The sequence below is a fragment of the Tursiops truncatus genome, chromosome 11 (genome assembly GCF_011762595.2).
Source record: "Tursiops truncatus isolate mTurTru1 chromosome 11, mTurTru1.mat.Y, whole genome shotgun sequence".
Classification (NCBI taxonomy): Eukaryota; Metazoa; Chordata; class Mammalia; order Artiodactyla; family Delphinidae; genus Tursiops; species Tursiops truncatus.
In genome coordinates this window covers 93,060,885-93,085,176 of record NC_047044.1, presented here as the reverse complement: position 1 = coordinate 93,085,176, position 24,292 = coordinate 93,060,885, and the positions used below count along the sequence as shown (strand labels likewise).

The 24,292-nt window shown below is 45.5% G+C and overlaps 2 protein-coding genes across 3 annotated transcripts in view; one reads left to right on the top strand and one right to left on the bottom strand.

Annotated features, from left to right (window-relative positions):
• The window catches only part of BORCS5 (BLOC-1 related complex subunit 5), a 97,683-nt gene extending 83,942 nt beyond the window's left edge, over window positions 1-13,741 (top strand). For both annotated transcript variants that reach the window (XM_019937629.3, XM_019937623.3), the window contains exon 4: window positions 13,056-13,741. In XM_019937629.3, the coding sequence (XP_019793188.1) occupies window positions 13,056-13,286 (231 nt within the window). In that variant the 3' untranslated portion in view covers window positions 13,287-13,741. The remainder of the gene's footprint in view (window positions 1-13,055) is intronic.
• An 8,823-nt stretch (window positions 13,742-22,564) lies between these two features.
• Window positions 22,565-24,292, bottom strand: part of DUSP16 (dual specificity phosphatase 16) — a 75,703-nt gene continuing 73,975 nt past the window's right edge. Inside the window, exon 8 of the mRNA XM_033867027.2 lies at window positions 22,565-23,877. Within this exon, the coding sequence (XP_033722918.1) occupies window positions 22,710-23,877 (1,168 nt within the window). The 3' untranslated portion in view covers window positions 22,565-22,709. The remainder of the gene's footprint in view (window positions 23,878-24,292) is intronic.

Here is a 24,292-nt window from a genome sequence, read left to right as displayed (position 1 = left end):
ATCTTAGTTCCTCAACCAGGGATGGAACGTGTGTCTCCTGCAATGGAAGGGCCGAGTCCTAACCACTTGACTTCCCTGGAGCTCTGATCTGGGGCTGTTCTTTATCTCATTTATTCCTCACACTTAATCCCGTGAGATAAGACCAATCATTATCCCCAGTTTAAGGGTGAAGAAACTGAAGCTCAATGAGGTTCAGTAATTGGTTCAAGGTTACAAAGATAATCATATGCACAACCAAGACTTTGACCCAGTTCTGTCTGACACTGCTGTCTTCACCTGCCAGCTACATATAGTTGTCCGTAAAGCTTGGTGACTCGAGCCTCACAATAATTCTTTGTTTATTTCGTTGTTTCTGTCGAAGCCCCCTCCCCTTCTGAGAGAAGCCCTCCCCTCTCAGAGGGATTCTGAGTCACTCACCTCCAGCTCAGGATGCCTCCAATGTGTAAACAGATTATTCCCAGGCTCTGGATGGTCATTTCACACCTGAGGTGAAAGCTCTGGTGAAACCTTGGGAGGTGAACTATTGAGAAGTTAAGCCAGTGGGTCTGAAAACCAGAGTCCTTTTCTGCCACCGCAGCTCAGCCAGGACGGGAGCGTCCATGAAACAGGTCCCTCCCGAGGTGAAGTGCGCAACCTCATGGACATTGGGGTCGTGAATAGCCACTTCTCGTCCGGTAGCAGTAACTGTCCAGAGACAGGGATGGCATCCAGGATAATCTTGGTCATGGACCTGAAGCCTCCAGAGTCCTCAAAGTGATGTGAAAATTGACCAGAATGTCTTCCCTTCCACACCGTGTCGGGCCTTCCCCAAATGAGTTCTGGGGACACTATTGTCTGGTTAACATCTAGCTATTCCCTTTTTCCTGGTCTGTAGTCCAATTTAACAGTGCCCGTGGGTTCAGTCTTCAAGCAAGTTTTACTCTTTTACTTCCTTGGACCTTTTGTCCCAAGAGGACCAGATCCCACTTCAAGCTCATCTCTGGCAGGACTTTTCTGTAGGCTCCCAGCCCGTTTCCAGTGGCTCTTCACTGGCCTCCTCTCCCCTTCTTTTCTTTTTATAAATTTAGTTGATATTCAGCTTATCAGTTGGAGACTCACTTTCCTGGAAGGGATCTAAATTCTCCTTTTAAGGATCTCAAAAGCAGATTGTTGTTGTTTTTTTTGTTTTTTTTTTTTTTGCGGTATGCAGTCCTCTCACTGTTGTCGCCTCTCCCTTTGCGGAGCACAGGCTCCGGACGCACAGGCTCAGCGGCCATGGCTCATGGGCCCAGCTGCTCCGCGGCATGTGGGATCTTCCCGGACCGGGGCACGAACCCGTGTCCCCTGCATCGGCAGGTGGACTCTCAACCACTGCGCCACCAGGGAAGCCCAAAAGCAGATTTTTTAAAGAAACTCAATGAAGGTTTTGAGACAGAGGCCCAGGTCAGTTCTCCTGAAAAGATCCCAAATTTGGATTTTTTTCTTAATATTGAGTTGTAAGAGGTCTTTATATATTCTGAATATGTCTATTATCAGATGTTGATCAATAGATAATATTTCTTCTCTTAGTCTGTGGCTTGCCTTATCGTTTTCTTAATGGTATCTCTCAAGGAGAAGTTTTAAATTTTGATGAAGATCAATTTAACCATTTTTTTGTTTTATGGTTAATGTTTTTTGGACCTGTTTAAGAAATCTTTGCCTACCGCAAGGTAGCAAAGGTTTTTCTTCTAAAAGTTGTATAGTTTTAGCTTCTATGTTTAGGTCTGTGATCCATTTCATGCTAATTTTTGTGTATGGGGTGAGGTGTAGGGGTTCAGGTTTTATTGGGTTCTTCCAAAAATTGTTGAAAAACTTTCTTTTCCCCATTAAATTACCTTGAAAACTTTGTAAAAAAAAAAAAATCAATTGACCCATGTATGTTTAGATCTGTTTCTACACTCTGTTCAGTTTCATTGATCTATATATGTCTCTATGCCAATCCTGATTACTATAGCTTTTTTTGGAGTATAATTGGAGTATATAATTGGAGTATAATTAAGGAGATTAATCCTTTGTTGTTTCATAATTGTTTTATAATTGGAGTATATAATTGGAGTATATAATAGGAGTATAATTATTGGAGTATAATTGCTTCACAATATTGTGTTAGTTTCTGTTGCACAACAAAGCGAATCAGCCATATGCATACACATGTTCCCATATCCCCTCCCTCTTGAGCCTCCCTCCCACCCTCCCTATCCCACCCCTCTAGGTCATCGCAAAGCACCGAGCCGATCTCCCTGTGCTATGCGGCTGCTTCCCACCAGCCAGCTATTTTACATTCGGTAGTGTATATATGTTGATGCTGCTCTCACTTCGCCCTCCCACCCCATGTCATCAAGTCCATTCTCTATGTCTACTTCTTTATTCCTGCCCTGCAACTAGGTTCATCAGTACCAATTTTTTTTTTTTAGATTCCATATATATGCATTAGCATACAGTATTTGTTTTTCCCTTTCTGACTTACTTCACTCTATATGACAGACTCTATGTCCATCCACCTCACTACAAATAACTCAATTTCGCTTCTTTTTATGGATGAGTAATATTACATTGTATATATGTGTCACATCTTCTTTATCCATTCCTCTGTCAATGGACGTTTAGGTTGGTTCCACATCTTGGCTATTGTAAATAGCACTGCAGTGAACATTGTGGTATATGCCTCTTTTTGAATTATGGTTTTCTCAGGGTATATGCTCAGTAGTGGGATTGCTGGGTCATATGATAATTCTATTTTTGATTTTTTAAGGAACCTCCATACTGTTTTCCATAGTGGTTGTATCAATTTACATCCCCACCAACAGTGCAGGAGGGTTCCCTTTCACCACACCCTTTCTAGCATTTATTGTTTCTAGCTTTTTTGATAATGGCCATTCTGACCACCGTGAGGTGATACCTCATTGTAGTTTTGATTTGCATTTCTCTAATAATTAGTGATGTTGAGCATCTTTCCATATGCCTCTGGGCCACCTGTATGTCTTCCTTGGTGAAATGTCTATTTAGGTCTTCCGCCCATTTTTTAACTGGATTGTTTGTTTTTTTTTGATATTGAGCTCCATGAGCTCTTTGTATATTTTGGAGATTAATCCTTTGTCTGTTGTATCATTTGCAAATATTTTCTCCCATTCTGAGGGTTGTCTTTCTGTCTTGTTTATGGTTTCCTTTGCTATGCAAAAGATTTTAAGATTAATTAAGTCCCATTTGTTTATTTTTGTTTTTATTTCCGTTACTGTAGGAGGTGGGTCAAAAAGATCTTGCTGTGGTTTATGTCAAAGAATGTTTTTCCTATGTTTTCCTCTAAGAGTTTTATAGTGTCTGGTCTTACATTTAAGTCTTAATCCATGTGGAGTTTATTTTTGTGTATGGTGTTAGGTAGTGTTCTAATTTCATTCTTTTACATGTAGCTGTCCAGTTTTCCCAGCACCACTTATTGAAGAGGCTGTCTTTTCTCCATTGTATGTTCTTGCCTCCTTTGTCCTAAATTAGGTGCCCATATGTGTGTGGGTTTATCTCTGGGCTTTCTGTCCTGTACCATTGATCTATATTCCTGTTTTTGAGCCAGTACCATACTGTTCTTGATTACTGTAGCTTTGTGGTATAGTTTGAAGTCGGGGAGCCTTGATTCCTCCGACTCCACTTTTCTTTCTCAAGATTGCTTTGGCTATTTGGGGTCTTTTGTGTTTCCATACAAATTGTAAAATTTATCCTAATTCTGTGAAGAATGCCATTGGTAGTTTATTAGGGATTGCATTGAATCTGTAGATTGCTTTGGGTAGTATAGTCATTTTCACAATATTGATTCTTCCAATCCAAGAACATGGTATATTTATCCATCTGTTTATGTCATCTTTGATTTCTTTCATCAGTGTTTTATAGTTTTCTGAGTACAAGTCTTTCACCTTTTTAGGCAGGTTTATTCCTAGGTATTTTATTCTTTTTGTTGCAATGGTAAATGGGAGTGTTTCCTTAATTTCTTTTTCTGATTTTTTGTTGTTGATGTATAGGAATGCCAGAGATTTCTGTGCATTAATTTTGTATCCTGCAACCTTACCAAATTCATTGATTAGTTCTAGTAGTTTTCTGGTGGCATCTTTAGGATTTTATATGTATAGAATCATGTCATCAGCAAATAGTGACAGTTTTACGTCTTCTTTTCCAATTTGTATTCCTTTATTTCTTTTTCTTCTCTGATTGCTGTGGCTGGGTCTTCCAAAACTATGTTGAATAAGAGCAGCGGAGTGGACATCCTTGTCTTGTTCCTGATCTTAGTGGAAATGCTTTCAGTTTTTCACCATTGAGTATGATGCTTGCTGTGGGTTTGTCATATATGGCCTTTATTATGTTGAGGTAGATTCCCTCTATGCCCATTTTCTGGAGAGTTTTTATCATAAATGGGTGTTGAATTTTGTCAAAAGCTTTTTCTGCATCTATTGAGATGATCATATGGTTTTTATTCCTTAATTTGTTAATGTGGTGTATCACGTTGATTGATTTGCATATATTGAAGAATCCTTGCATCCCTGGGATAAATCCCACTTGATCATGGTGTATGATCCTTTTAATGTGCTGTTGCATTCTGTTTGCTAGCATTTTGTTCAGGATTTTTGCATCTATGTTCATCAGTGATATTGGTCTATAATTTTCTTTTTTTGTGATATCTTTTTCTGGTTTTGGTATCAGGGTGATGCTGGCTTCATAGAATGAATTTGGGAATGTTTCTCCTGCAATTTTTTGGAAGAGTTGGAGAAGGATTGGTGTTAGCTCTTCTCTAAATGTTTGATAGAATTCACCTGTGAAGCCATCTGGTCCTGGGCTTTTGTTTGCTAGAAGATTTTTAATTATGGTTTCAATTTCATTGCTTGTGATAGGTCTGTTTATATTTTCTAATTCTTCCTGGTTCACTCTTGGAAAATTGTACCTTTCCAAGAATTTGTCCATTTCTTCATGGTTGTCCATTTTATTGGCATATAGTTGTTTGTAGTAGTCTCTTATAATCCTTTGTATTTCTGCAGTGTCAGTTGTGATTTCTCCTTTTTCATTTCTAAATTTATTGATTTGTGTCCTCTCCCGTTTTTTTCTTGCTGAGTCTGGCTAAGGGTTTATCAATTTTGTTTATTTTCTCAAAGAACCAGGTTTTAGTTTTATAGGTCTTTGCTATTGTGTTTTTCATTTCTATTTCATTTATTTCTGCTTTGATATTTATTATTTCTTTCCTTCTACTGACTTTGGGTTTTCTTTGTTCTTCTTTCTCTACTTGTTTTAAGTGTAGGGTTAGATTGTTTATTTGAGATTTTTCTTGTTTCTTGAGGTGAGATTGTATTGCTCTAAACTTCCCTCTTAGAACTGCTTTTGCTGCATCCCATAGATTTTGGGTCGTTGTGTTTTCATTGTCATTTGTTTCTCTGTATTTTTTAATTTCTTCTTTGATTTCTTCAGTGATCTCTTGGTTATTTCGTAGCGCACTGTTTAGCCTCCATGTATTTGTGCTTTTTAGTTTTTTTTCCTGTAATTGATTTCCAACCTCATAACGTTGTGGTCAGAAAAGATGCTTGATACGATTTCAATTTTCTTAAATTTTCTGAGGCTTGATTTTTGACCCAAGATGTGATCTATCCTGGAGAATGTTCCATGTGCACTTGAGAAGAATGTATTCTGCCACTTTTGGGTGGAATGTTCTGTAAATATCACTTAGATCTATCTGGTCTATTGTGTCATTTAAAGCTTGTGTTTCCTTATTATTTTCTGTTTGAATGATCTGTCCATTGGTGTAAGTGGTGTGTTAGAGTCCTGTACTGTTATTGTGTTACTGTTGATTGCTCCTTTCATGGTTGTTAGCATTTGCCTTATGTATTGAGGTGCTCCTATGTTGGGTGCATAAACATTTATAATTGTTATATTTTCTTCTTGGATTGATCCTTTGATCATTATGTAGTGTCTCTCCTTATCTCTTCTAACAGTCTTTATTTTAAAGTCTATTTTATCTGATACGAGTATTGCTACTTCAACTTTCTTTTGATTTCCATTTGCATGGAATATCTTTTTCCAACCCTTTACTTTCAGTCTGTATGTGTCCCTAGGTCTGAAGTGGGTCTCTTGTAGACAGCATATATATGGGTCTTGTTTTTGTATCCGTTCAGTCAGTCTGTGTCTTTTGCTTGGGGCATTTAATCCATTTACATTCAAGGTTATTATTGATATGTATGTTCCTATTACCATTTACTTAATTGTTTTGGGTTTGTTTTTGTGGGTCTTTTTCTTCTCTTGTGTTTCCTGCTTAGAGAAGTTTCTTTAGCATTTGTTGTAAAGCAGGTTTGGTGGTGCTGAATTCTCTTAGCTTTTGCTTGTCTGAAAAGCTTTTGACTTCTCCATCAAATCTGAATGAGATCCTTTCTGGGTAGAGTAATCTTGGTTGTAGGTTTTTCTCTTTCATCACTTTAAGTATATCCTGCCACTCCCTTCTGGCCTGCAGAGTTTCCACTGAAAAATCAGCTGATAACCTTATGGGGATTCCTTTGTATGTTATTTTTTGTTTTTCCCTTGCTGCTTTTAATATTTTTTCTTTGACTTTAATTTTTGTTTGTTGGATTAATATGTGTCTTGATGTGTTTTTCCTAGGGTTTATTCCTATATGGGACTGTCTGTGCTTCCTGGACTTGGGTGACTATTTCCTTTCCCATGTTAGGGGAGTTTTCAACTATAATCTCTTCAAGTATTTTCTCAGACCCTTTCTTTTTCTCTTCTTCTGGAACCCCTATAATTTGAATGTTGGTGCATTTAGTGTTATCCCAGAGGTCTCTGAGATTGTCTTCAATTCTTTTCATTCTTTTTCTTTATTCTGCTCCTCGGCAGTTACTTCCACCATTCTGTCTTCCAGCTCACTTATTCATTCTTCTGCCTCAGTTACTCTGTTATTGATTCCTTCTAGTGTATTTTTCATTTCAGCTATCATGTTGTTCATCTCTGTTTGTTTGTTCTTTAGTTCTTCTAGATCTTTGGTAAACATTTCTTGTATTTTCTCAGTCTGTGCCTCCATTCTATTTCCAAGATTCTGGATCACCTTTACTATCATTACTCTGAATTCTTTTTCAGGTAGATTGCCTATTTCCTCTTCATTTATTTGGTCTTGTAGGTTTTTTATCTTGCTCCTTCATCTGTGAAAAAGTTTTTTGCCATCTATGTTTTTTTTTTTTTTATGAGTGGGATTGTGTTCCTGTCTTATTGGTTGTTTGGCCTGAGGCTTCCAACACTGGAGTTTATCGGCTGTTGGGTAGAGCTGGGTCTTGGTGCTGAGATGAGGAACTCTGTGAGACCTCACTCTGATGAATATTCCCTGGGGTCTGAGGTTCTCTGTTAGTCCAGTGGTTTGGACTCGGAGCTCCCACTGCAGGAGCTTCGGCTTGATCCTGGACTCATGATGCCTGGGGTGGCAAAAAAGAACAATAACAAAGTGAAAAATAAAATTAGACTAGGAAACTAACAGATATATTAGGAAGAATATAAAAATAAAACTGTAGAGGAATCAACAACCAGAAGGTACATCAGTACCACAATAGTAAAAAAGAGGAGGGAAAAAAAAGGGAGGGGGGAAGAACTTGGCTCTGGAGGGTGGGGCCTAAGCAAGGGTGAGGTTTGGGTGGTGGGTGGGGCCAGTGCTCAGGACCCACGGGGCTGGAAAAGGCCCTGGGGGCTGTGGGGGGTGGGGCTTAGGCTCAAGGAACAGAAGGGGCCCAGGTGTGGGTCTCAGAGGGCAGGACATCTCACCTGGGAGCCTAGCAGGCTTCCTGGGCTTGAGTGAGTGGGACAAATGCCCTGCTCTCTTCTCCTGCTCCTGCAGTCTAGGAGGGCCTCTCCTGCCTGCCTCTCCCCATCTCCCTGGCCTCCCTCCTATGCCCCGAGGACCCACGTGGCCTGGATGGGGCTTTGTGGCAGGGGTACCGCCTTGGGAGCTCAGCAGCCTCCCCTGCCTGAGTGGGCCAGGCGATCGCCCTCTCTGCTCCTCTGCTGCTCTTCCTGGAGAGTCCCTCCCACCTGCCTCTCCTGATCTCCCTGGTCTCACGGTCACTGATCCTGTCTGGCTTCCACTTCTCCTCCCTCCTCAGTCCCTCTGTGTCCTACCGGTTCACTTTGGGGTTCCTCCCATCCCCTGGGCCTCAGAGTACCTCACCAGTAGCTGACAGGCGCCCTAGTTGTGGGGAGACGCTAACTCTGCATCTTCCCACACCACCATCTTGCCTCCGCCCTGTAGCTTTAAATTAAGTCTTGAAAGAATTACTATAAGTCTTCAGACTTTGTTTGTTTTCAAAATTCTTTTGACCATTCTGTTTACTTAGAATCAGCTTGTCAAATCCCTACCAAAAAAAGCCATCCAGAATTTTGATTCAGATTGCAAATGAATCTATAAATCGATTTGGCAAGAACTGACATCTTAATGATGTTGAATCTTCCAATCCATGAACATGGTATACCTCTCCATTTTCGAGATCTCCTTTAATTTTTCATTGCAGGGTTTTGTAATATCAGTGTGTAGGTCTTATACATATTTTGTGACATTTTCTCTAAGTTTTTTATGTTGATGCAATTGTAAATTTTGTATTTTTTATTCCATTGTCCAGTTGTTCATTGCAAATATATAGAAATACAATTGATTTTTGTATGTTGACCGTGTATCTTGCAACCCTGCTAAATTCACTTGATGGTTTTATTAGTTTTGGTTCTAAGCTTCCTTAAGATTTTCTAGGTACACCATGTCATCTGCAGATTAAGACCCTTTTATTTATTCCTCTCCAGTTCCTGTGCCTTTTATTTCCTTTGGTTGACTTATTGCAGTGGCTAGGACCTCTAGTACAACTTTGAATAGAAGTGGTGAGAATGGGCATCCTTGCCTTATTCCTGATCTTAGGGAGAAAAGTGTCTTTCACCACTAGCTGTGATGTTAGCTGTTGGGTTTTCACAAATGCCCTTTATCAGACTGAGGAAGTTTCCTTCTGTTCCTAATTTGCTGAAATTTTCATAATTTGTTGAATGCTTTTTCTATGTCTGTTAAAATGATTATATGATTTTTAACCTTTATTATACTGAAATGACAAATTACTTTGATTTTCAGATGCTGAAAAAGCTTACATCCTTGAGATAAACCCCACTTGGTAATGATATACTATCCTTTTTGTATATTTCTGGATTTGATTTGCTAATATTTTGGATCCATTGCTGGCAGTGGACCGACCAGGGGGGCAAATAGGATGCCCCATCCACATAAGGTATTTGGAACGACTTTGAGCCCCTTCTATAGATGTCTAATGTCATAGTAAAGCCTGCACTGACACCCACAAATAATCTCACCTCCTTTTTCACCTGCCCTTTGAAAGGTACTGCCACCAGAGACAGTATGTGCATATGTGGAGCAAGGTTTGAAGTATGAGTTTAAGAGTAAACAGTGAGCTCCTTAGGGCAGGGACTTTATCACATTCCTTCTATCAGTGTAAGGTTAAATCGAACTGGTGTTACAGAGACCCAGAATTATGGTGGCTTATACAGAATGGAAATGTTTTTTTACCTTTTTTTTAAAAAAAAAATTTATTTATTTATTTAGTTAGTTGGTTGCACCGGGTCTTAGTTGTGGCAGGCGGGCTTCTTAATTGAGGCTCACGGGCTCCTTAGTTGAGGCATGCGAACTCTTAGTTGCAGCATGAATGTGGGATCTAGTTCCCTCACCAGGGATTGAACCCAGGCCCCCTGCATTGGGAGTGCGGAGTCTTAACCACTGCGCCACCAGGGGAAGTCTCTACCTTGTTTGTTTCTTTTAAATTAATTTTTATTGGAGTCTAGTTGATTTACGGTGTTGTGTTTCTGCTGTACAGCAAAGTGAATCAGTTATACATATACATATATTCACTCTTTTTTAGGTTCTTTTTCCATATAGGTCATTACAGAGTATTGAACAGAGTTTCCTGGGCCATACAGTCAAAATGGAAATTTGTTGTTCTCTCCCACACCCGGTACGACTCTCATGGGGAAAAAGCCTCATGGACCCAGACTTCTTCTAGTTCACTGCTCTGCCGACCCACAGATTATGAGCTTAGTTATTCTTGTGGTCCATGGGGGCTGCATCTGCATTTCAGCAGCAGCAGAGGGAGGGAAGGGACAAAGAAGGAGAGGAGGAGCATGCCAGCTAACTTTTAGGAAGGCACCCGGAAGCTCCGTGAGAGACTTCCTCATATACATGCCGCTGACTAGTACTTAGACATGTGGTCACAGCAAGGCCAGGGTTTTGAGGCAAGAGTCACGGGGAATAAATAGTCATTCTCTGTCTATTGGAAAATCTAATAGTTTTACATTTAAATGGCTCCTCTGGAAGTTCCTGAAACAAAGTTATTTGCAACATTCCTCCTTCTGGGCCTGAGTTTCCTGGAATAGTAAAGTCATGTTAACAAAGAGAGTGGAAAAGAAGAGTCATGTTAATGTACACAGTAAGCCGTGTGGGTGTAAATAGTTTTGGTTCTTAATATCCATATCGCTAGGACTTTGCATGGTGCATGGTACACGGTAGTACTCGATAAATGTCTGTTGACTCTGTGTGTTGTATTTATGCTTCCTTGTTGGAGTCTACATGCCAAAATAGAAACAGGAAAGGTGAATATGTTCCCGATTGTCAAAATGCTAAGATTCGGAATTGCATTAGATGCTGACATTGCCTAAAGTCATGTCAGAAATGCTGGAGTAAGTGTGTACCTGGGGTTCACGGGCACATGCTTAGGTAGGGGTAGGGGTCAGGAGCGGTATTGTCTGAGCAAAGGGCGGGGCATGAGAAGCAGGCATTGCCCATTTTATTACACTCTTCCAGGTATTAAAGTCTTAGCTGCACCAAATTGAGACTTTACCTGCAGCAATCAGAAAGAATGGGAAAAGATTTAAAAGGCAATAACTTTTCCATCACGTGATTTGATGCTCTTTAATGCCATGCCATGTACCAGCTAAAATCTCGTGTGCCCCTAATGGCACACTCTCTCGATTAAATACAGTGAAAGGAAGAGGCTGGACTGAGGAAATCTGGGTTTTAGTCTTGGTTCTGTCACTGTGAGATCTTGGAGGTCGCTCAGCCCTAAGTTTCCTCTTCTGTGGTTTTTTCCCTCTGGGACTGTCATGGAATTGACTCTTGGAAGATGTACTCTAAACACGTTTGAACAGCGTGCTTGAATTCAGTGTGCTCACCTAAGCATTCAGCATGACATGGCTGCGGACAGAAGCTCTGGACACATTAAACGTGGCCTCAGCTGGATGTGGAAGTGTGTAAGGAAGTGTATGCCATTGAACAAGAACTCTGCTAAGATGGTTGTAAAAGCTGTCTGATAGGTGTCAGTCCGGCCGTAGGGGAGGGGATGGGTTGATTGCCAAGGGCCTTAGGCACGATAAGGTAGAGCCTTGGAGGCCATTTCAGATAAACTCTGACTCGGGAGTCTGTCTGGTCTGGTAGAGTCGGGGGCTGGGGGCCGGGAGTGCCCCCGCCAAGCGAAACGTGATGACGCGAGAAGCTTCTGAATTCTGGTGCAGGCTGTTCCGTGGGCTGTGCTGGCCCACGAGTGGGTCCCAGCTGGCTCCCACAGTCTTGCAGAGGGCGGAGTGTTCTAGGTGCTGGACCGAACTGCCATCCTGAGAAGGCTGGCGCCGACTGTGAGGAAGACGATCGTTTCCTGCCTCCCCACCTCCGAAGTGCTGAGCGCCTGAACAGGCTTGCAGAGAGCCCTCGGAAGGTAGAAACCGTTTCCACCTTGTCTGGAGCTTCCCATGCAGATGTATTATTTTCCTCCCTGCGCACCCCAGCCCTTCACCAGCTGTCTTTCGTTGTCCCCTCGGCATTTCAAAACAAGTGACGGGAGAACCAACGGACAAAAATAAGCCCTGAGTTCCTGTAACAACCCCCCTGCTCCTCAGCACTGTCCCTCTCTCCCCACACGCACAGCGTCAAAATAGAATTGGTTATTTTGTTTTCGGGGGGTGCCCTGGCTTGGGGCTCTTATATGTTAGAGTGTTTGTTTTGTTTTTGTCTTTATCACGCCGTTTTCAGAGGCTCTGCGGTAACTCGCGTTGAGGGCCAGCACTTGGCTGGCTGCCGGGGTTGGGAAGGGCCGCGCTCCTGGGAGGACAACAAGGAAGGGTTGAGGTGCCACTTGAGCTTTGGGACAGAAGCATGAGTCTCGGGGGTGTGACTGTTTCCTCCCTGGTTGGGGAAGGAAACAAGTGGGGAGGGAGTGGATGCGGGTCCATGCAGAGGAGGGCTGCGGGCATCCGACACGCTGGCGGTTCCCTCCTCCTCCTGTTTTCATCCAGATGATAGGTACCAAAGAACCTCGCCAGGGGAGGAAAAGAGGCCACAAAAGGGGAGCCCAGAGCCTCCAGTTTGCTTGACTGGGGGGAGAGTGCCCAAAGCAGCCCTCCGTTTGCCCCGCATGGTATATAGACTTGACTTGGTTGGCGTCTGTGGTCCTGGCGGGGAGTGCCACCCCCTCCAGGCTGCTCTCCCGGAGTGACTGCGGTCTGCAGCCTCCAGGGAGGAGGGAGGACAAAGCCGAGTCCTGAGCACGTCGTCATCTCATTTCGTCCTCACAGCAACCCTGCAAGTCTGCCATCAGTCCCCTGATTTTTGCAGATGAAAGACCTGAGACAGAAAGCATACATATTAGCAGCTCAGTGGCAGAGCCGGAGTCAAACCTTGGTCTGCCTGATTTCTGAGCCCAGGATTCTTTCCTATAGAGAGAAAGAGCTAGAAATCCCAGGGTCTCAAGAAGGACTAGATGGCTCACGTGTCCAGAAGGCAGAGCTGGAGGCCGTCATCCCAGTCTCCCTCTGCAGAGGGTTCTGGGGCAGCAGCCGGTCAGGTCGTGTCCTGGAAGGTTTTTATGCCCAGCGATTCCGCTTCCTGCAAAGCTGGTCGCCCCCCACGTGGCCTGTGGGCTCCGCACCTCGTGCTCATCCCCCAGCCTTGTGACGGGACTTGTTTCCTCTGGGTTGAATGTGTCTCACTTCTCTCCCTCCTGCAGATGGATCTGTCTGTAGAAACCCTCTTTAGCTTCATGCAGGAGCGCCAGAAAAGATACGCCAAATACGCCGAGCAGATCCAGAAGGTCAACGAGATGTCGGCCATCCTGCGCCGTATCCAGATGGGCATCGACCAGACGGTGCCGCTGCTGGAGCGGCTCAACAGCCTGCTGCCCGAGGCCGAGCGCCTGGAGCCCTTCAGCATGAAGCCCGACCGCGAGCTCAGGCTGTAGCTGCCTCCCCCCACCGGCTGCGGTCGGGGGACCGCCAGGGCCCCAGGACGCTTGGAACCAAAGGCGTCGGAGGTGACCGAAGGCCACTGGGGGTGTGGACGCTCCCTGAGGGCACGGGAAGCAGTCCAGCCGCCCTGGAGACTGCGATGCCCCAGCCCTTCCCTTGACGCGCTCTCCCTCTGCAACCAGCAAACCTACTCTCAGTGGTCACCGAAGTTGGAATGTTTCAACTATTAGGGATTCTTTACAGAACTCTGCCTTGGGACTTATTTTTATTTTGCGTAGTTTTTTTCTTTTTAATTGACCGTGTATATTATCTAGTCTAGCTTGCAGACTGAAAATATGAAGAGAAGGGGAGAAATATTTTAAGAAGCTCTGTGTCCCTGACGCCTTCGTGAAATTTTTCTCAGTCGGCTGTCTTGTGGGTTGTAAACATAAAGAACTAATTTAATCCAGGTGTGTGTGTTGTGTTTCCATCGTAGCAAGTCTTTATCTGGCCTGGCACTGCTCCTGTGTCAGCTTAGGGTGCCCCTCCTGTGTCGTCATCGGAAACTGAAGACTCCCTTTCCACAGCCTGGTCGGGTTCATCTCCCACTGATAGCTGGTTTCCTTGATGCAGATACAGTTTAGGTTTCCTCTTATTACATCAGCGCCGGCAGGACTCCCGTTTTTGAGGCAGGTTGTAGCCCTCATTTGCTTTACGAGCTTTGCAGACTCGTGGAGCAGAGCGGAGAGCGCTCACCCAGCAGGCGTCCACGGAGCCCACTGGATGGGCCAGGCCTTGTGCCGGGGATACAAAAAAGGCTGAAGAGGAAAAACTCCAAGTGCTGCTGAATTTCTATGGGCGATTAGGAAATGAAGCAATTTGAGTAACCACAGAAGTACTCAGTGCAGTACTTGTTGCACATCATAAACGTTCTAATGGAAGAAAAGATTGCAGAAGCAAAGAAGTGGAACATACGAACAGATCCAGGCAGGCATATGGAGACCAGGAGCCGGGGATATAGGGAGGTCACTGAGGCCCACGGGGCTCCCTAGATTCCTCCAAGCCTCAGAGGGTGTTTTTTGTGTCCAAACAGCCTTAGGTATATTTGTAAGGTTAAAATTGATCCCACTTAGTTTAGCATCTCTCAGTTAAACTTTATCTGATTCTAACCTCGAATTTTTTTATTTTTTAAACCTCGAATTTTGATTGAACACTATCTTGTAAGGTTCTTAGAACCCGGGATAAAATGTAGGGCATAAAACAACTGGATGACAGCAGAAATATGAACATTCCAAGCTAAATGGAAAAAATAATTGAAAAAAAATGTAGACACAGGGAAAAAATCAATAGCTTCTAGCATTTTCTAAGGACCAAAAAATATCAAGATTGCTCATTCCCTGTGAACTGGAAAGACAACCTGGAAACCAGAGCTGGGGAAGAGGCCAAGGCAGCATCTGCCTCCTTCAGAGGGCAACCTTCTGGAACTGCTTCTTTACCCATCAGGAAGGAAGGCGGGTAGAGACGTCCAGCCAGAGGAGATAAAGGCGTCTGAGGGAGCCAGGGAGGCATTGGAAGCACTGAGCTGGGAGTGGGGAGCTAGACCTTTAGAGTTTGTTGGGCCACTCTGGTGAAAGAAGCTCATCTTTATAATGCCTTTGGTGGTCAGGATTTTAGTGGGGCTTTAAACCATTCCTAGAGCATTTCATTAGAGTACAATCAAGAAAGATGTTCTGTAATTTTAAAATCTGTTAAATAGCTAAGGTTATTCTAGGAAATGTCACGGAGGGGAAGGCAGCCACATTTATTGAATAATGCATTCCCCCACCCCCACCCCACTGTGTTCAGTGCTCCTTTCATGTATTAAATTTCCATGTAATCGAGGATCTGGTTCTGGACTGTATTCAGATCCATTGATCTTTCTGTCCATACTGTTTCATGCTGGGTTTTGTTCGTTTTTTCACACTGCTTTTTTTTGTTGTTTTGGCGGTATGCGGGCCTCTCACTGTTGTGGCCTCTCCCGTTGCGGAGCACAGGCTCCGGATGCGCAGGCTCAGCGGCCGTGGCTCATGGGCGCAGCCGCTCCGCGGCATGTGGGATCTTCCCGGACCGGGGCACGAACCCGTGTCCCCTGCATCGGCAGGTGGACTCTCAACCACTGCGCCACCAGGGAAGCCCACACACTGTTTTAACATTATAATTTCACAATACATTTTAATATCTGATGTGGCTAGACTAGGTACCCACCTACTCTAATTACTATTTTTTCCTAACTTCACTTTTTTTTTTTTAACTTCAAACTGGCAGAAAAGTTGAATAATAAAAGGCATTCTCATAGTCCCTTCCCCTAGACTGACAGAAAGTGGCATTTTTCAGCTCTCAACCATCATTGTCTTTTTTTGAGTTCCTGGAGTATACAGAACCTGGCTCTGAACACAGAGACGTGCTTGTAGCTTTCAAAGAAGGAAAGGCTGGTTGTCTACAAGCTGTCAAAATAGCTCAGAGATCACGTTGCATTATCCTCACTGCACTTAATACAATTTACAAATAAAAGCACATAACAAAGTGACATGCAGACTGAGCCTGCGAGGACAGAGCTTTCTCAACTGTGTTGCAGCAGCTGATGGTCTGGACGTGGCAGAAAGGTGGCCTCACACAACGCGCAGAACTCCTCTGCCGCCAGCGCTCCATCCAGTTCTCTTCCTTCTTACAAAGACACTAGACAAAACAGGGTATATGAACTTAGATTTGGGTCCAAAGTAGACAGACTGCTTATTCCTGGGTAGAAGCAGAGAAGAACAATAGGAAATCTGATGTGTTTTGAAATAATTCTAGTTAATTTAATATTTGTGGTATGTGGTGGTTTTGCAACGTTATCAACTTTGGCTAAGTCGAGTTATGTTTCCTGGAATTCCCTTCCCTGTTCGTTTTTGGTTAGGGTTGGCCACAAGAGAAATTTGCAGGAGACTTGTCAGTGGAAGTGAAGCAACATCCACGTGTATTTGAGGACGTCGCTGTCAGTCAGGCCCTGGTGCACTTTTGGTGTGTGGGCAGCAGCTCCTCCGTCCGGCCCCACAGAACTCTTCCTTCAGCTTTTCCAGATCCTGGGCCAGGTATGAGTACTAACTTCTCCTTAGGTCTTCTGCAGCAGGGAGGATGAGGGCTTAGAGAAGGGAAGAGCCAACGTGGGTTCTGGTGGGAGACAGATGTGGTTCCAGCTTGTTGCTTGCAGGCTTCAGGTGTCTTGGCTCTCCGCCACTGCCCATCCATCCCTTACTGCCCATCCATCCCTCACTGCCCATCCATCCCTCACTGCCCATCCATCCCCCCCACTGCCCATCCATCCCCCACTGCCCACCCATCCCCCACTGCCCATCCATCCCCCCACTGCCCATCCATCCCCCACTGCCCACCCATCCCCCACTGCACATCCAGCTGTTTTCTGGACCACCTGCCCAGCGACTCCTGGTGAAGAAGAAACAGCGCAACTGGGGCTCTCATCAGCTCCTTTAATTGCTTAAGGTGAGTTTCTTGAACAGCCTTCTTATTCTACATCATTCCTGGTGGTTCTTCTCTGATTGAACCCTGACTGGTAACATTTTACTTTTCCCTCCTCAGTATTTTACTTTTTCCAATGGATTCTGGGAATCTGAGGGGTTTACTGTTTCAAGAGACAGTAATGCTGGATCTCTGTTGGTTAATGGCCAGTGACCTAGCTGGACGCTCTCGGACGTTTCAGGGATGGGGAGGCTGCCTGGGGTTGTCAGAGAGCCCTGGCTGGAAGTTTCCACCCCCGCTAGAGCACGAGGTGGTCTGGGTGGGGTCTCACGCCCCTTCCAGCTCTTAGATCCCATGTCTGCGGTTCTGATACATCACCCTCGAGAAGCAGTGAGGAGCGTCTTTGCCTGTTGTGTCTGAGCAGCGGCCCTGGGTCTTGTAGTGACTTTAATTTCTGAGTTGCCAAGGGAGAGCTTCTTTCCTTCTTTTTCTTAACTATGAATTAGACAGGTGTCAAGTGGCTCGCTTCCTTTAAGGACCTGTTTTGCTTGTCAGTCTATTCACCTCTAGTTATGAACCCCATCCAACAGGCCGCTCTACTGCAGCCTCCTTGTTTCACTAGTTGAAGTGGAAGATCAGTAGAAAGGCCTTCACCCCTTGTATTATGTGCATATAAGTTTACAATAAATGAATTGTGGGGTTAAGAGCCAGAGAGAGATTTCATGGGCAGCTTTATAATCATTTCATAGATTTCACATCTTTATTTCCCTCAAAGTTTTATCATTCTTAGTAACTTACGTTCTCTGCCAGAGTGAACATTCGATGGAATGAGTTTTTAAGGACTCCACATTCTCAGTGCACTCAAGAAATTGGTTTGGTTGGCTTGTCTTTGGTAAAGTATTCTCTAGCTTATTTCTTTGCTTTCTCCTCCGACGCGTGAAAAAGGTACATTACAGGTATTATGGACATGCTGTTTCCAAGGCTACGTAAACCAATGGCCCTGGGGAACTACATGTGCCACTTACTCTTTCGGGTTTATTTGTAGAACTTATTTAGCTTTGGCATTTCCCTTAGCAAATCCCAAGGAAAACAAGGAATCTTCAGTAATGAGAGCTGTGAACAAACACGTATTAAAATCCTAGAGTAATTGAAAATTTTGTCTTCCTGTTTTGTTTACACCTCAGCTAAACCCAGATATGTAGTATTCAGTCGGAAATTACTTAACATGTTGATACTAAAGATTGAAGGGCAGCATGGAGAGAAGGGAAATGTTTTCTTCTTGTGGAATTTTCAGCTGTATGTTTTTTCTTAATTGTGAGAGAAGTAATTTTGCTTTTCTTTCCCCTACCCTGACTTTCATTCCTTTGTTAAGAGCTACATAGTGCCTCAGAGATGTCATTGTTGTTTATTGGTTTATAATAAGTAACACTGAATTTCTTGCACACACACAAGGCATGTACCTTCCATTCAAATGTTGTGACTACAGAGGGAAAGGGTAACCAGATAACTTAATTATTCACATGCTTCAAACCATAACATTAAAACTTTTTTGGCAACTAAATCTAGTTGCTTATTAGTATGAGCAGTATCTCATGTGGTGAGCTGCGTGTATGTGTCCATTGCTCTTAGGAATTTGTTCAGGGTCATCTGTGTCAACATAGGACATGATAGAATTTACTGACGATTTGATTAATTTTCTTCACCAATCAAGGCATATTCCTACTGCTACCTGTTCTATATAGTGAAGCATGATTTATGCTAAAAGCTTCTGTGAACCAAGTATTTTTAATTCAGTCTTTGAAACTGTCATACTTCCCCTGACCAGAGAACCCAGGCCACAGCTGAGCTCACCCTCTCCCAGTTATCCTGTTTGCCTATGATACCCTCCTACAAGGTAACATTCTGCATGTCCTATGGGAAAGCATTTCCAACTGACTCTGGGGTGTTAGCCAGAACCAAAGGAATGAAATTTGTTTTTACATAAGCCCAGTTTGACATCTATATGCACATAAACTGCAACAATATGATTGACTTGTAAACATCTTCCAAGATGGTGGTGTCATCCTCCAGTTGATTTTGCAACATTGTAAAGATATAACCAAGTATAATTTTGCCGTACAAGGATGAATGGGCCCCACAGAATGCAAGAAATACCTTGCTTCCCTCTTTCATTGATAGAGGCGGAAGAGTTATATTCAGAGAAAAGCACCTAGACCTAAATTTTGTTTACTAGACCTAAAACATATCTGCTTAGTGTCAGAAAGCGAAAACCACCAGACAGGAGTATCTAAGACAAAATGACGGTGAAGGTTCTGAGGATAACAAGGTCTTGTTCACTTGTCCCAGTATCTATACCTTCCCCGTTTCCCCTTAGCCTGAGCCCTGGTCTGATGATGTCAGACCCAAACTAGTCCTTTGACACCAGCCTGCTGCGGCTGGTGGTCCCCAAGAGGCCCTCAGATCTGTCTGCGTTTAAGTAGTAACTGGCTTGACTTTCGGGCCTTCCAACATCTACAGCTTCCCACCCAAAGCCTCTCACTGAGACACCTGCTCCCTCCTGCCACCTCCCATCTCGAGGCAGATTTATGCCATGTGCCCTCTCTTCCTTTATCCCACGCCCACCTCCAGTTTTTGGTAAGGCCCTGGTCAAGACAGCTCTTCTGGTCTTCACTCACCCTGTCCAATCCTTCTTGTTTTTAAATTTCCTTACATCTGACTTCAACTCAGAAGCCTTTCACAACCAACTTAAATGATGTCGCCTGTGATTCTTCTTATCGCCACTATCCCAGCTGCTTGCACTGAAGGTAAATGCTTTATTCCTTTAATGCCTGATTCTTTACTAACAACCTGATGAGGCTGAGCTTCTGTTCTCATGAGTCATCATGCCCAGTGTCACTTACAAGCATCATGCGACACTGGACGTGATGTACGCGGCAAGGATGGAGAACAGATCGTTAAATAACTACTCTCCCTCAGTTTTTCCTATAAGGATTATAAAACCGTCCACATATTACATTAAAATGCACCACAAATGTTTACCTGGTCTTTTTTCTTCCTACCTTGTACCTATTCTGCTTTCAGTCAGTCACCAAACCTGAGGTCATCGGAGGTTTCTACACCACAGTTGCGTCTGGCGTACACATTAAAGAATGAAGGCGATGGCCACAGACCGTTACCGCCTGAGCGTGTTCCCTGTGAATGATGGATCCCGTGACACAGCTGATGCCTCCGGCGGGAGGACAGCAGGTCAGGTCCCACCAAGGCCTCCTTCACCACTCGGACATGCTGTAGAGAGAGGTCCTTTCTCATACTTATGTATAAACAGGTACCAGTTTTGATTTTATTTCATCATATTAACATTCATGACACATCAGAATGAGAAATGCACAATTCAACCATTCAACAGCTTGCCTTACTACAAAAGAACACTATATTCATATTAAACATTTATACAGTCTTCCCACCTAGCTTTACAAATGTCCTAAACCATTTTCCAGCATTTCTCACGTAGAGCTCTAGTTCTATCGTATAAAATCACCATCCCGTATCATCTGGTAGGCTCCAGGGCTCCCCCTCGGATTCCACGCTGCAAAGAGTCAGCCACCGCCCTGCCCGGCCCTCGGCCACCCACGTGGCTCTGGGGCTGGCCCGAGAGGCTGCCCCTTCGGCAGGGCAGTCTCCATTCCAAGGGCTGATTACTCGACGTTAGTGATCAAGGACCAAAGGGTGTAGTACAGGACCACGTTGGTCACAGGAAGGAAGGGGACCATGGCCAAGAGAAATCCCAAATGATGGAAGGCCAATTCTGCCCAAAGATCGCATTAAAACCAAGTCCCACAACCCTCCTGAAACGTACAGCATTGGAGCCATTGATTTCATTTCTCAAAAATGTTCCACAGTTGTGACCAGACTCTGGAAGCAGGGAGCTGTTACACGTTTGGTGCATGTGTACATAACACATCAGAAATTACTGTGTGAAACCTTGATAATATCTGATTACATCCAAAATGTACATGTATATAGAAAAGCTAAATCACTCTTAACAGAACTTCTCCAGTTTGGTAACAACGCACTCCCTACGCAGTTCTCTCTCCATTTAATACCCATATCGTAGCCCATTATTTGTGCATAACCAGTTATGTTCTATGAAGCTCATAATCGCCACAATCAGTTCAGTTTTGAATCATGTCATCTATGCTGGTTTTAGCAGTCACCATGGGAAACACGAAGTCACATCCAACTCAAAGGACTGTCCATTTCTCACATGTAGAAAAACCTGAGATATGAGTCAGCAACTAGCTACACTTACAGTAAAGAACAATGCTAACACCCGCCCACCACCCTAAAAAAAAGCTGCTGACGTGAATTAAGGCTTCAAAACAGGACCAGACTGTAGCTGACAAAACTCAAGCCAGGAAGTTTAAAAGCAGGTAAGTGCTGTCACTTGTGGACTTGTTCTAATCACCTCCTATTTTCAGCTGCCAGGATTGATTCCATACAGTGATTGTAGGTCACGGACGGAGACCACTTGGTCCCACTCCACTTTGATATGTCCGTTCTACTAAAAAATGCTGGGGTTAGTTTCTGAGAACAGCTTGGCTGTGTCTTTCCGCTCTGCTCGCAACGAAGCAAAATTCAACCGCCTTCTCCTCACCTTCCTACACTGTTTCTCTCTGAACGTTCGTTGCTTACCAAAGCCTCTCTCAGCCCTATCAGTATGAAAGTCTAATTATAGAAATACCACCTTGGTCGCATGCTAAGGGAAAAAACCACTGAGAAAATAACAGTTTCCTGCTTCTCCTCAGCAATTCCACCTTCTCTAATCCTTCCGCAGTTTTCTGCCTCTTAGTAGTTTCCTATAAAATGCTGCCTTACCGTTCCATTTTCACAAGATGCATCTGCACGATGAACCCGAAATGGAAGCCGTCTAGCGCGGCTGAGGACGAGACGGTGCTGCTGCTCTGCTACCGAATAAATTCACGTCTGGCTTGAAATTAACCTTCATCGAAAGGGTTGACAGCCCCATCTCGAACAACTCTTTGATTTATAAAGAGGGAGGGAGACTTGTTTAGCCTCCCAGCCTTAGCTTAAATCGTGATGCTGCCAGACTCCTGGCTGTTACATTGATCCTAGCTCGCTTCCTTCCTTTCTTTCTTCACAAAGCTGAGAAGAAGAACGAACAAATGAACGCCCTCCATCCAGGCCCGACTGGAAATGTGTGCAGAGAGAGACCGTCTGAATTGGTCTGAAAGGGGTGACTAGCTACCTGCCTGTTCACAATGCCTAGAAAACGGGCCACCAAACCTGGTAGTGGTGAAAGCCCCGACTTTCCGTCTGAGGTACTGGGGTTGCTCTATAGTAGATCTTGGCAAGGCCCCTAATGGTCGGTCAGCAGAACGATGCTCTCATCGCTCGGCTGTCAGGTGCTCTTGGGTTTGTGAATCAGCTTTGGATGTGGTCATTTCTCTTGGATTTACCATTAGGTTCTGTTCCTAATAGGTTCTCCCCGCCCGACCCACAGGCTGGCTCAGTCTCAGCACTAAGGTGCACTATGGAAGGGACCGGACAGGACTAGTATTTGAGATCTCGTTGTAGCACGACAGGAAAATGGTGGGCGCGTCTGTCCTCTGACACCAAATAGAACTCGATTTAGTAAGAATGATGAGAGGATGTGCAGTCCACTGCATAGAATTGTTTCGTGTGCCTGGGGGGAAAGCTAGCCTCTGCCCTTCTTCCACTTGTGTTGAGAGAAATACTAGCTGCTCTCTCAAGTGCAGAGATTAAAAGAGAGCAGCGGTGTTGATCCGTGTTTTGCTTTTACACCGTAGCTCCATTTTCCAAAAATATATATGTATGTACATATATATATTTCAGATTTACAGGGAATATTTTTTTGTGAACAAGAAAAAAGCTGTCCATAGAAGTCACAAGTGTCTTTCTTCTCAGGAGACCTCGATGATTTCCATGCTGCCTGAAAAGCTCGACTGGCTGCCCACCTTCCCCAGTTCCTCCCGCGACCGGTTTTCGGACATGATGCTCTCGCCAAACTCCATCTGGCAGCTTCTGCGTTTGAACTGCTTCTCGAAGGGGCTCTCCTCGTGCCAGCTGCGCCGGGAGTCGGCCCTGTCGCTGGGCTTCTGCCGCCGGCGCACGGAGTGGCCTGGGTCGCCGCCGCAGGCGGGCAGCTGGCCGCAGCTGAAGGCGGGGGGGCCGGCGTGGCCTCCGTAGACGGCCGAGGCCGAGTAGAAGTGAGGGGGCTCGGGGGCGAAATACCAGCTCTTGGCCAAGGAGGGGGCGGAGGTCTGGGGGGCCAGGATGTCCGAGTGCCAGCCCTCGAGGCCCAGCCCGGCGGCGGACGGGGCCAGGTGCTGCTGGCTGGCCGAGAGGCCGAAGAGGAAGCGGGGCTGGCAGTGGTCCTCCACGCTGCCGCTGCGGGGCAGGGGCGACAGGAGCGGCCTCCCCGCGCGGGGCCGCGCGCCCTGGCCCTCGGGGGCCCTCGGAGGCTGGGGGCCCCGGGGGGGGCCGGCCTCCTCCCGCTCCGGGCTGGCCTCGGGCGTCTGCTCCGACACCTCCCGCACCGGGGAGAACTGGCACGGCTTGCCGGCGCCCTCCAGGGCGGAGGAGGGCTTGTAGGGCTCCGGGGCCGCCTCCGGGGAGGAGAGCCCGCGCAGGGGCGCGGCCGCGCCGGCTGACGGCGACACCGCCTTGATGTCCAGGGAGAAGGAGCGCTTGAGGCGGCCGCTGTCCTCCCGCCGGTCCGCGGGCAGGTGGAGCCCGTTGAGCGCCTGGACCAGGGGGCCGTCGTCGGGAGGCGAGGGCTGGGCGCCGGGCGCACCGGCGTGGGGCACAGGCCGGGGCCCCAACGCCTCGGGGGGAGCGGCGGCGGGACGGGCGCGGGGCGGCCCGAGGGGCGGCTGGCCTCCCTGCCCGCCCTCCGCGGCGGCGACGGCGACCGGGACAGGCTCGCTTGGCTTCTCCAGGTGCAGCAGCTTCAGTTTGCTCTTGGGCCCCGCCGCTCCGGTCTGGCTCTTAATCCTCTTCTCGTAGTCCAGGAGCTGGCCCAGAAAATTGAAGTTCGGAGATATAGTAGGTCTTTTTTCTTTCACAAATCTATGAAAAGAGGAAAAAACCTAAAAGGCTTGAATTTGACGACTACCTGTTACTGTAAGAATGTTACTAAGCTACGGCAAGTGAAGAGCTGCGACAGGGAATCATCAGAGAGACCCTTCCAAGACCTCTGTCAGGTGGCTGGTTTAAAACTTGGGGCAGAGGGTCAAGGAGGAGATGAGGGCCTCTGCGTCGGGGAGCTTTATAGCCCGAGCCCGGAGGTGCTAGAAGGCGGGAGGCCAGGCCCCTAAAGTTCTAGGTTGAGCCTCCTTATTTTCAAGGACCCAAGGCTTCCAGTGCAACTGGTAAGAGATGATTCTTCCCTCACCACCCGGGATGACACCGCCCCTCCCCACCGGCGCTGCCATCAGAAGTACAGCTTAACAGCCATGCGCCACCTTCAGCTTCCCAACATCAA